The sequence below is a fragment of the Mytilus galloprovincialis genome, chromosome 3 (assembly GCF_965363235.1).
Source record: "Mytilus galloprovincialis chromosome 3, xbMytGall1.hap1.1, whole genome shotgun sequence".
In the NCBI taxonomy this organism is placed as follows: Eukaryota; Metazoa; Mollusca; class Bivalvia; order Mytilida; family Mytilidae; genus Mytilus; species Mytilus galloprovincialis.
The window spans coordinates 106,034,179-106,047,596 of NC_134840.1; the positions used below are offsets into that span (position 1 = coordinate 106,034,179).

General features: G+C 30.7%; 1 protein-coding gene across 5 annotated transcripts in view; it reads left to right on the forward strand.

The window, feature by feature from the left end:
• Positions 1 to 12,189, forward strand: part of LOC143069690 (uncharacterized) — a 30,846-nt gene extending 18,657 nt beyond the window's left edge. For all 5 annotated transcript variants that reach the window (XM_076244455.1, XM_076244452.1, XM_076244454.1 and 2 more), the window contains exons 4-7: positions 6,114 to 6,161; positions 7,131 to 7,234; positions 8,042 to 8,135; positions 9,510 to 12,189. In XM_076244455.1, the coding sequence (XP_076100570.1) occupies positions 6,114 to 6,161; positions 7,131 to 7,234; positions 8,042 to 8,135; positions 9,510 to 9,563 (300 nt within the window). In that variant the 3' untranslated portion in view covers positions 9,564 to 12,189. The remainder of the gene's footprint in view (positions 1 to 6,113; positions 6,162 to 7,130; positions 7,235 to 8,041; positions 8,136 to 9,509) is intronic.
• Positions 12,190 to 13,418: the final 1,229 nt, after the last annotated feature.

Here is a 13,418-nt window from a genome sequence, read left to right on the forward strand (position 1 = left end):
TATGGAAACAATTGAACAAGTTATTTAGTTTTGGTCATCCATTTTAAAATTTATATACATGGTCGGGGTTTGGATAATTGATGAATGCCTAACAGGTACTTCATGTTGTTTAAACACTTAATCTGGTCTCTGGTAGGAACTGGTACCTGTCTAATTGGTAATAAAATGTACTACTTCATCTTATTATTTTTATATTAAATTTTACATGTCAATGTTTTGAGATTAATGTCTAAACTTATTACAGTAAAAATGCTGATATCAAACATAAGGCTCCATTTGAAGACCGTACTTTGACTTAATAAAATTAGAAATAAACTCTATACAATTTTTCATTTTATGAATGCCAATCTCTATTTCTATGCAATTTATTTAGAATTTCCTGTTATATCTAAAGTGTTTTCCTACTCTGGACTAAAGGTTATCTGATCACATATGACAGCAGGAAGTCACTCGTGACCGAAATCAGAAGTGGAAGTAAATTAATTAAACTAAATAGACCTTTTTCCACAAGTTATACCCGGTAGTCCTTAAAAATGTGACCTCTGGCGTATTATTTTTCTATATCTGTTTATTGTTGGGGAATTTCTTTTGATTATTTTGCTAGATGTAACATTTTATTTATTATTTGCTTTTTTTTTACTTTCAATGTGCGATAGTAAATTCATATACATTTTGGAGAGTTATCTCCCATTTGTAAATACAACTGTATGTCTATGATGATAATTACATTAATTTGCACCTTTGTAGAACAAATAATAACATCACCATATTAAAACTGTAAAATTACCATAATGGTATAGAATTGAGAATGGAAATGGGGAATGTGTCAAAGTGACAACAACCCGACCATAGAGCAGACAACAGCCCAAGGTCACCAATGAGTCTTCAATGTAGCTAGAAACTCCCACACCTGGAGGCATCCTCCAGCTAGGCCCTAAACAAATATGTATACCAGTTCAGTGATAATGGACGTCATACTTAACTCCAAATTATACACAAGAAACTAAAACTAAAAACATATATGTATCTAAACAATTTTTACAAAATTACTCAGCTTGGTCCTAATATATAAGATTGTCATTTCCCAGCTCTCATGAATTTGATATTACAGTTTCTTCAGATAAGGTCTTAAATTTTAGCTGCTACTTTGTCTGGTAAAAGAATCTTACATTTTTGTGTGGTACAAGAATATTTCATTATGTGCAATTTGTATTACATTTCCTGAAGACAGTGAGGAAATACATATATAAAATTATGTATGTCCTTGATATGAAATAAACAGAATCTTGTAAAAAAAAAATAATTGGCAAAAGCCCAGATTTAACACAAAAATACATGTTTAAGTGTAATTATATTGAAAGATATTGATAAAAATCCAAATTATTCCAAATAGGAAGTAAAAGAAAAATGTATATATTTAGTTTTCATGTCCAAATGCTACTACTAGTATACCAATGTTTGCAAAGGACATGGGTCTGAAAGTCTGAAAATCTGTTTTTATTGGTTGAAAGAATCAGATTTTTCATGAAATGAATGTCTGATAAGATTTGAGTGAAATTAAGCATTTCCAACATCATACATTGCTAATCATTTTCATTGCTTTAACAACTGGCTTCATCCCTTAAATCACCCTTGAGAGCTCTTAATTAGAAATAATAAAATTACAATTTGTGAACTTCTTCATCAATAATTGATTGACAGGTGTTAATTAGGGTTTTTTTTTCTTTAATTTTAAATTCTCCCTAAATTCTCTAAATTCAATAGGCTATAAACAAGACAAACACAGATATAGGATTAGTTGCTCGCAGTAACATATTATTTTCTCTTGCGATACAATATTTTATTTTACTTTATTGTACCGATTTCTTCGATTCCAACAACATATAAATACATGACATATAACATTGTTCCTCTGTAAATATACCAATGTCACCAACTTATATTGGACCCAACTGCGACCACCTTCGATACTAATACATTTAAATGCAAACTTTATATAGTATCATTAAACCCCACCTGTACAAACCGCCAAAACTTTCCTCGTGCCTTATGCACCTAACATAAAACTTTATAAATAGTACATACTGTTGCAGAACCAGTTTCAGAACAAGTTATGCTAGTTCCCATCTATAAATAATCACTTCTAATAGCAGACGGGAAAGCCCCAATTTCAAACGAAATCAAATATATTGCAATGTTATCCATGGCCATGTTTAAATTGATGTTTTTGCATGCTCTTGCATAGGGAAAGGTACAATATGCTGGAGCGTGATGAATATCTGCTGAAATTAGTCCAATTAAAAATATATGACATATTAGGTCTATTTTATTGGTTTTACTGTTTTTCTATGTAAAATGTTTAAATGTAATATATTTGAAGGAAGAAGAGAGTAATAATCCCTCTATATATCTTAACAAATGTAAAATTACTTCCCTTTATTGCATAATTACTTCCCTTTGTTTTTAACATTATTTGTAAATACATAGTTTAAAATAAGGAAAAAATAACCATGTTCTTAATTACAAGGTATAAACAGGTAGTTTTAACATAAATCACCTTCAAAAGTTGTTTTTTTGCTTCCTGTATATTTTGGCAGTTTTTTTGGAGTGGGATATATTTAAATGAAAATACAGATTTTGTGTTTTTTATTTGCTGTTACAAAATTTTGGAAATTATTTATAATTGAGGAATTTATATTCCTCATTCAAAACTCTGATTCTTTGCCCTGCTTTGGCTATCTTTTTTTGTCGAGCCTGCAACTTTTGTTGCAGAATGCTCGACATAGGGATAGTGATCTGGCGGCGGCGGTGTTAGCTAACTTCTTAAAAACTTTATATTTTAGAAGGTGGAAGTCCTGGATGTTTCATACTTTGTATATAGATGAGTCATGTTACAAAGTTTCCGTCAGTCACATGTCCAATGTCCTTGACCTCATTTTCATGGTTCAGTGACTACTTGAAAAAAAAGTTAAATTTTTTTGTAATGTTAAATTCTCTCTTACTATAAGTAATAGGATAACTATATTTGGTATGTGCGTACCTTGCAAGGTCCTCTTGCCCGTCAGACAGTTTTCACTTGACCATGACCTCATTTCATAGATCAGTGAACAAGGTTAAGTTTTGGTGGTCAAGTCCATATCTCAGATACTATAAGCTATAGGTCTTGTATATTCGGTGTATGTAAGGACTGTAAGGTGTACATGTCCAACCGGCAGGTGTCATCTGACCTTGACCTTATTTTCATGGTTCAGTGGATATAGTTAAGTTTTTATGTTTTGGTCTGTTTTTCTTATACTTTATGCAATGGGTCTTCTATATTTGGTGTATGGAAGGATTGTAAGGTGTACATGTCTAGTTGGCAGGTGTCATCTGACCTTGACCTCATTTTCATGGTTCAGTGGTCAAAGTTAAATTTTTGAGTTTTGGTCTTTTTTTCTAATACTATATGCAATATGTTAACTTTATTTGGTGTATGGAAATATTTTATGATCTATATATTAGTCGTGCAGGTTTTATTTCACCTTGACCTCATTTTCACGGTTCATTGCTTAGTGTTAAGTTTTAATGTTTTGGTCTGTTTTTCTTTAATTATAAACAGTAGGCCAACTATATTTGTTGTATGAAAGAATTGTTAGCTGTACATGTCTTTCTGAAATGGTTCATCTGACCTTGACCTTAATTTCATAGTTCATTGGTCAATGTTTAGCTTTCTTGGTTAATGTGAAGTTTATGTGACAGTTGTAGTAAAGCTTTATATTTAAGATCATCAACATACTATCAATGATTAGTAAAGAAGGCGAGACATTTCAGTGTGTACACTCTTGTTGTTTATAGCTCTTCACCACGAGACATTAATGCTCTAAATGAGAATCAGATAAATTTGGTGCAGGAAATTTGGTATTGTTCATGTTATTCAAACAAATGTTTGAATGCTCTCTGTGTATAATGTTCTTTCATTGAAACACTATGAGGTTTTTTTTAGCCTTGGATTGAACTATTGTGAGTAACTTAGCTGCATCACAGATGGTCTAACACAATATGTTATTCTTATTGATTTATACAGCAATACTTAATAATGTTATTCAAACACAGATAATAACTTTACTTGATCTTTAACCTTTTAGACAGGACAAGAGTTCCTGTAATTCAAAATTATGAGTCATTTGGTAAACTTATTCTAATAATACAATTTGAGGAAATTTAGAATGCAGGAGGTCAATTTATCTACTTTTTGTCATGGGAAATGGTTCTTAATGCTTCTAACAACACCATGTATGGACCCAGGATTTTATTTTTTTTTTTTTTTTTTTAGGGCGGGTGCCCACATTGTCTTCTAAATCACAGCGCTTGCCTGTATTTTCATCACCTTATATTGCTTCTAAAACTATATCAAATGTGTTTGCACTTAAAAACCAAAAACCAAAAAGATATAAGTGAAACAGATTTTCTAATTTTAACAACCGTGACTTTTTTAAAAGCTGTTGAAACAATTGAAATCAACCACTTGCTTGTAAAGTATAAAGAGAATAGATTCAGTCCATTGTATATAAATAAACAATACTATAGGCAGTGTCTTAGCTAGCCCCAAAATAAGATTTCCCAGCCTATGCCATTCTGTGATCCCATCTGCCATTAACGTGTACCCATCTATCTACCCTAATACCTTTAAGTCCAGTCCTATGCAATTGAAGGAAATTCTTTTTTTAAACTTACCAATCATTTTAAGAATTTTATATTACACATTTTACCCTTAGAAAAAACGCTATAATGAATTCAGAAAAAATATTTTAAGGGATTTTTTAAAATTTGTATCTACATTATAAACATTCGAGTAGTCCTTTTCTAAGTCAAAAGAAAAACATGCTAACACACCCTTCATCTTAAAACTGAGCCCCTCTGATTTAAATCCAAGCTATAACACTACTATTTATATAATAGACTTTTAAACATCTGTTGTATAAATTTGTAAATTACAAAAGCTAGCTCATTAATCCATATTGCAAATGGAAAAAATTATTATGGGCTGTTTGGTAAAGTGTAAAGAAATCTGATAGCTAATCGATACAGAAAGTTCACTGGGAATTATCGGTAGTCTTTGTAATGGAAGTAACAATACTGAAACAATCAGGGTCTAGACATTAATAGCCACCTGGTGTACAGTTATAAATGTCTTGATTTACTTATAATACAGTGAAACCTTTGTAAATGTCTTGATTTACTTATAATACAGTGAAACCTGTGTTAACAAATCTGACTGGAAATTTTGTTTTCATTTGTCAGAATTATTGTTCCATGGGAATGGTTACATTGTAGAAATACTGTATGTCTGTCCTGTCTTGTGTGTGACCTCACATGCACAGTACTGTTCTTAATAGACAGATTTTTATAAGACTAATAACTAGGTTTACATCAACAATCTCTTAAATAAGGTGAAAATCAGAGCAGAGACGGATTAAGAGGGGTTTTCTGGGGAAAATTTTGTTGTTTATATAGGGAATCACTGAAGCATGACTAAAGCGTGCCTTCTCTTAGGCAGACAGTTATGTCCCTTGGAAAAGTTGATTAAATGGAAAATTGCATTGTTAGCACATTCATTTGTACAAGTTTTGTTTTTTATGAATTTTATATTACAGGTTTATATCATCAATTTCTCAGACAAATTTAAAAATAAGTGCTGATAAATCATTTTAAAAATAGTTTTCTCCCTTGGATGAATTGACTATATAGAAAATTGTGTTGTTCGCTCTCATGTGTTAAATTATTGCCAGAATTATGAATCTTAAAATAAATCATAGGTTTATATCAGCAATGTCTTTGATACTTTTGATAATCAGTGCTGATCAATTATTTATCAAAATGTTATGCCCCTTTGAAAAATTAATTATAACAGAAATCACATTGCATTTGCTCTGAAGCCTTCATTTCTCTAAGATATTTATAAATTGATTTTAAAAACAATCATCAGATCCTATTAGCTTTAAAATAATCACTGAATATCTTGATTAAAGAGTTTTTAAATTTACATTAGTTTTCATATTTTCCAGGGTTTGATTTAGATAGAATTAGGTTTCACTGTATAAAGCTTATTCAATAATTGATTTTGTTATTTTCAGACAGAGGAAACTGAAACAAAAGAGCCAGAAAAAGAAGAAACACAGCAGGTATACACAATAACCATATTTTCAAATAGATCAGTCTTAAAGTCATATGAAACGAGTGAGTGGTGAAAAATAATGTTTATAAAATTCTTGAACCAATGCATGTATATATCATAAACTTAGTCCTCTGTGCACGATTTTTTCATTTTTTACGCAAATATATAGTATAAATGTCAATTTTTTTTCTCTCTGTCTATTATGATTTAACAAATACGGCTGCTCATTAAATGCCATGTTTTAAAGCCGAAGTTTACCGATGGTCACCTTATAGTAAACAAATAACAAAAAGCATGGGTATTGAGCACGTGTTTAACATGTGCAATCAGATAATTGTTTATTTTAATGACAGATCCATGCGTATTGCGATCACCGGATTTTTAAGAGTAGGGTCACGCTCAGGTCACTATGCATACGGAAAATATGTCGGCGAATTGCTTCCTGGAAGCAAGCAATTAAAAATAAGTAAACTTCTTCTAATTGTGGACAAATTAAAGAACTTTCCTCAGAAAAAAGTATATATGTACATAAGTTGTATAGTGAAAACTATCCATTTAGTTATAAAAAACATAGGCATATTTTTTTTTATATTTGAAGTTTCTTATGACTGACCTGAGTCACTTAATATGTATAGACTCACCAAGGACGAAGCCAAGGTCAGAGGAGAGCTTTATGATTGTCATGAAATTATTAAAAATATTTTGTACAATAAAAAGCAATAAAGATGTTGAGTCTTATTTCAAATAAGGGCAAATATACCATTGCTCACTGAAACGGCCTGTAAAATATTATTGAGGCAAATTAGAAAGGGAAACAATCCAAATCTTCTTATATGAATTATACAAAATAAATTCACAAAAATAAAAAGTAAAATCATGCTGAACCTTCATGAAATATTTGCCACCAGACATTATGCAACCAACAATCAATTAAGTGGCCAATCTTTTAAAATTTTTATATTTTCATATTTTTTAGGAAACTAAAATATCAACAGAATTTAAATGGGAGGATGCCGGAGAGACTGTTAAAGTAGCAGGAACATTTAATGAATGGAAAGAACAAATATCATTAGAGAAAGTGTAAGTTAATAATAGTTAATGGATATAAGAAGATGTGGTATAAGTGCTACTGAGACAACTCTCCATCCAATCACAATTTGTAAAAGTGAACCATTATAGGTCAAGGTATGGCCTTCAACATGGAGCATAAGCTCTCAAAACAGCAAGCTATAAAGGGCCCCAAATATTACTAGCGTAAAACCATTCAAACAGAACAACTAATGGTCTAATCTGTATAGATAAATGGTATACAATTCATGATTTCAATCTGAAGACTTAGTGTATTAGAATTTATGTTATACAAATCAGGATTATTTAGATCTCATCCCTTCCAATTTTTATCTTAAACAGTTGAACAAAAAAAGCGAAATGAAATCAATTCAAGAAAAGCATTTCAAGAAAAGCATTACTCTTTTTATAAGCTAAATTACAGAGTTATCTTCTTTGACTGAATTATAATTTTCTCAATTTAAATCTGAAATGAAAAAGTTCTCACTTTAAGTAAAACTTTTTCCATACAGTTAATCTTCATCAGTTGAATAAAAAAAAATTGAAATGAAAACAAGTACAAGAAAAGCATTACTCTTATCAATTTTATTAGCTAAATTACAGAGTTATCTCCCATTACTACTGCATTCTAATTTTCTCTGAAATGAAAAATATGTGGCTTTAAGTAATTTGTTTTTGTCTAGATTTTAAAGTTTTGAATTAAATATTTTTTGTCCAGTAACCCATATTTGAAGTTCTATACAATTGATATATTCTTTTTAATAGATTATTTTGTCTATTTCAAAAATGATTAGTGAATATATTTAATTTTATTTTTAGGAATGATGTCTTTACTGTTTCTATTGATTTACCAAAAGGAGAATATTTATTTAAGTATATTGTGGATGAAAACTGGGTCATCAATAAAAATCAGGTATTTCTATTATTTTAATTATAGTGTAGACATTGTATTTTTTGCTAATAGATGGAGTAAATAAATCAGAATCAAGTCATACATTAGCCTTTTTATAAAAAAACTAGTAATACTGTCAGCAATTTATCTAAATGCCAAATATTGTTATACCATGCAAGAGCAATAACAAAAAAGAATAGACATAGTGTTGATAATATATAATAAAACACTATATGTGAGTTATATGTCAATGAGCAACAGTGGCAGATCCAGCCATTTTAAAAAGGGGAGGGGGGTTCCAACTATATGCTCCCATTCAAATGCATTGATCGGTTGAAAAAAAGGGGGGGTTCGTTTCAACCCCCCCCCCCCCCCCCCTGGATCCGCCACTGAGCCAGATTCCAGGTGCAGATCCATCTTTTAAAAAGGGGGAGGGGTGGGGAGCGAATTTATAGGCACTATATGATTTGGAGTTTAATATGTAACTAATTAATCATAAACATAGCTCTTTTAAGGGTTATCCCCCCTCAATCTGCCTTTGCTACCTTAAGACTTTTGTCACAAACAAAACCAGAGTGCAAGACTAAAGAACATTTATGTATTTAAGAAATAAGATAATTAACTATTAATGGTATATTTATACTGCAATCAGCTATTTTACTATACAGATAAAGCTATAGTATAAACTTTAGCTTTATATGTCAATGACCTCAACTAACCTATAAGCCCCGCCTCCGAACCGGAACTACTGTATTTCATCAACAACGTCACGTCACAACCATGACAATGTGTAGTAACAATGGTCAAACTTTTATATATTTAAACTTGTTATATCTTCAAATTGTTAATTTATATACCATGTGTATGAAATGTTATTGATTAAGTTCATTTTCCTTTTCTTATTTCTTAAAATTTCAATGTCTTACCGCCTGGACTACGCTCATAGGGAAATACCCCAAAATGGTACCCCCAAGAGGGAAATTCAAAAACACTTTTTTTTAACAATATTTGTTACATATTTTTTATTTTTTTTATTTTTTTATAGATTTCAGTATAAAAACAATATACGTATAGTGTCTTGAAATATGAAATTTATTTGTATTCGGCACGAAACGGGAAAATGCTCGGTACAACCTCGCATTTTCCCGTTTCTAAGCCTCATACAAATAAATGTCATATTTCAAGACACTATACATATATTGTCTAATTATACATGGTATAAATCTTCTTTAAATGTGTTCTCGTGTGGAGTTAACCCCCCCCTTTTCTTTCAAAATGATTGGACCTGTGTCTTATAAAAGAGATAGTAATCATTGTGTTTTATGTAATTAATTTAGTTATTTCCTTGATATTTCTCAAAGATGCAGATTAAATCATTTTTACTTTCCTTTTCAGCCAACCAAAAATGATGCGGAGGGTATAGAAAATAATGTTGTTGTTGTCAGCTAGACATCCCTAAATACATCCAGTTTATGTTGTTATGATATCTTTATTGTAATGAACAGGGAACCAGAAACTATCAGTTTATTGCTTGTAATTAAAGGTGATCATGGATCAACTAGTACGCTCAGGACATCAGTTCATTCAACAATCTGTGGACAGCTATTGATACTTTTTTTTCCAATGTCCTTAGTGTTGTATAGGAAAGAATTTCTCTAAAGACAAAGAGAAATTAATAAAACATGTGCTAGTGAATTCTGGGTAAACAGATTTTATAAAAACCTGAAGAACAAGGATGAACTGTGCCTTCTGTCATGTGACCTTTATTTTTAGTTTTATATTATTTCAAAGTCAAACTTTGAATTCTTTGCAATCATTCACTGCAGTGAAATTCAGATAACCTCATCATCATAGATTAAAAGTCAAGTTTGTTTTTTTAAATCTAGTTCATGCTGATTTTTCTTCTATTTTCCATTTGAAACCAATGTAACCCAAACAATTTATTTTTTTTCGTAATCCACTTTCAGACTATTAAAATAAATTATGAAGAACAGAGACTGAAACTCTTTATCTAAAATTGCAATGGAGACCACAGCTACTACTAAATGTTCCCTGTATAAAAGTCATGACAAAATGTGGCGTTGCTTTTCTAATTGAGCGCATGCATCCGCAAAAAAATATTTTGCAATATATTTTGTGGTTACCTGATACATTGTAGTTGTATTAAAGTCATCAACAGAAAATGTAGTTTTGTAATGAAATTAGATTAGGTTAAACATGAAATTTGTAAAAATGTAAATTTTTGTCCCATCTTTGTATATAAACTATGCAGCTTAGAAAATATGCAGGCCTGTTGTACATATGCAATTACTGCAAAAACAGTTTATCTATGTGCAATACTTTAAATTCTAGGTAAACAAATTATATTAAAGCACAATATTAATCAGTAACAAGTCTCTCCTTGCTCAAAGTTTTATGTTGGGGAGAAATTTCATGAATTAACCAACAAAAACCAAATTATTTTTTTTTGTCATATTTTCCATTTACTCTGAAATTTGAATGCATTGTCATAAAGATTTTCCATGTAAATCAGACTTTTACACTAAATTTAACAACACCATTGAAAATTCATTACTTGCTTTAGATCAATATCACTATATTGTACACATTGTCACTAATTCCAATATTCAGATCCAACATGTTTCTAGTGTAGGTAATTAATGGTGTCAAGCTTGATTGATCTCTTATCAATGCAATTACCATAAAAAACAATTAAAAAAATGAAAACATGCACCATGATATAATGAAGGAAATATTTGTAATTCGGATGTCATTAAAAAATATTTACTCTGTCAATGTTCTTTCATGACACAATCTCAATGTTCATTTCACCTGTAAATTACTATCTTATTGGACAATCAAGTCTGTACAAATATAAGCTCAATGTAGACTGACCTTAGTTCTACTGGGACCAGATGTTTTGGACTACCAAGTCCATAAGCTCAATGTAGACAGACCAAAAATCTACTGGGACCAGGTTTATTCTATTTATTAGTATACAATTATACATAGATGAATTTAGAATTTTTGCTTTGTAATAATTGTGCAATAGTTGTACTTTTGTTTTCCCTTTTCAATCATTAGTATTTACTTGCAAGATTATTTCGAATTTAGCTACGGTAAAGCTTTTTAAACCAGAAAAGATAAAGAAGAAAAAAAAGAAAGAAAGCAATGTCAATTTGATTGAATAAAAAATCCTTTTATGCATCTATTTTGAAAAAAAAATGTTTCAACATCACTTGATGTACCAGAACAACTCCAAAAAAACAATTAACTACTTCAATATTTTTTCCAAAATGTTCATGTTGCCATGTAAATGTTTGTCTTATTTTTGTATGAAAGATTTAGAATAAAAGAAATTATGATGCTTGATTGTGAAGGCTACATGTATATACAATTCAAATTTGGATTTCTCATCATCTTTTGACGTTTATTTCCCCCAGATGTTGATCATAGACATATGAACACACATGTATATGTATCTCTGCGAAAACTTACATAATAATTGTTTGAAGGACAGAGATTTTGAAGAAAATCTATCTGATGGGAAGATGTTGAGAATCTAAAAAAATTATGTGGTCTTCAGGCGTTAGACCTTGGTGTGAAAACTCTAAAACAGTTGCATTGTTGCTACACTAAACTTTAAGTATATGCTATTGTGCAGACATAACCACTGTTTTGGAGTTTGCAAGGTATTGGAGAGAACACTATAAAATCAGTAATGCGTTTGTAACAGCCATTATCATTATTGTGTTTCAAGCACTCATGTGAAATAGAATTATAGTAATCTGTATTAGATAAAAGCTTAAAATATATTGATGAACATGTCTAATACAAACGCACTAGTGATTTTAAGAGTTATGTCCCCTACCCAAGGCCAACCTCCTTATGAGATGCATTATTAATGTATATTATATTTTATGCATTGTACAAGCTCTTTACAATGTTATTATATTGTAATGTTTTTATTATATATACTAAAAACCGATGTTGTACATCTCAAAATTAACTATACCAAAACTCATGTTGTACAACTCAAAATTTACTGTAAATGTTTAAATAAAGTTCTTTCCGATTCATTGTTTTTTTATACGACCGCAAAATTTGAAAAATTTTTCGTCGTATATTGCTATCACGTTGGCGTCTGCGTCGTCGTCGTCGTCGTCGTCGTCGTTGTCGTCGTCGTCCGAATACTTTTAGTTTTCGCACTCTAACTTTAGTAAAAGTGAATGGAAATCTATGAAATTTTAACACAAGGTTTATGACCACAAAAGGAAGGTTGGTATTGATTTTGGGAGTTTTGATCCCAACATTTTAGGACTTAGGGGCCAAAAAGGGCCCAAATAAGCATTTTCTTGGTTTTCGCACTATAACTTTAGTTTAAGTGAATAGAAATCTATGAAATTTTGACACAAGGTTTATGACCACAAAAGAACGGTTGGGATTGATTTTGGGAGTTTTGGTTTCAACAGTTTAGGAATTAGGGGCCAAAAAAGGGCCCAAATAAGCATTATTCTTGGTTTTTGCACAATAACTTTAGTTTAAGTAAATAGAAATCAATGAAATTTTAACACAATGTTAATGACTACAAAAGGAAGGTTGGTATTGATTTTGGGAGTTAATGTCCCAACAGTTTAGGAATTAGGGGCCAAAAAGGGACCCAAATAAGCATTTTTCTTGGTTTTCGCACCATAACGTTAGTATAAGTAAATAGAAATCTATGAAATTTAAACACAAGGTTTATGACCATAAAAGGAAGGTTGGTATTGATTTTGGGAGTTTTGGTCCCAACAGAATAATGGGCCCAAAGGGTCCAAAATTAAACTTTGTTTGATTTCATCAAAATTGAATAATTGGGGTTCTTTGATATGCCGAATCTAACTGTCATGACTGTGTATGTAGATTCTTAACTTTTGGTCCCGTTTTCAAATTGGTCTACATTAAGGTCCAAAGGGTCCAAAATTAAACTTAGTTTGATTTTGACAAAAAATGAATCAGTTAGGTTCTTTGATATGCTGAATTTTAAAATGTACTTAGATTCTTGATTATTGGCCCAGTTTTCAAGTTGGTCCAAATCGGGGTCCAAAATTAAACTTTGTTTGATTTCATCAAAAATTGAATAAATGGGGTTCTTTGATATACCAAATCTAACTGTGTATGTAGATTCTTCATTTTTGGTCCTGTTTTCAAATTGGTCTACACTAAAGTCCAAAGGGTCCAAAATTAAACTTAGTCTGATTTTAACAAAAATTGAAATCTTGGGGTTCTTTGATATGCTGAATCCAAAAATGTACTTAGATTTTT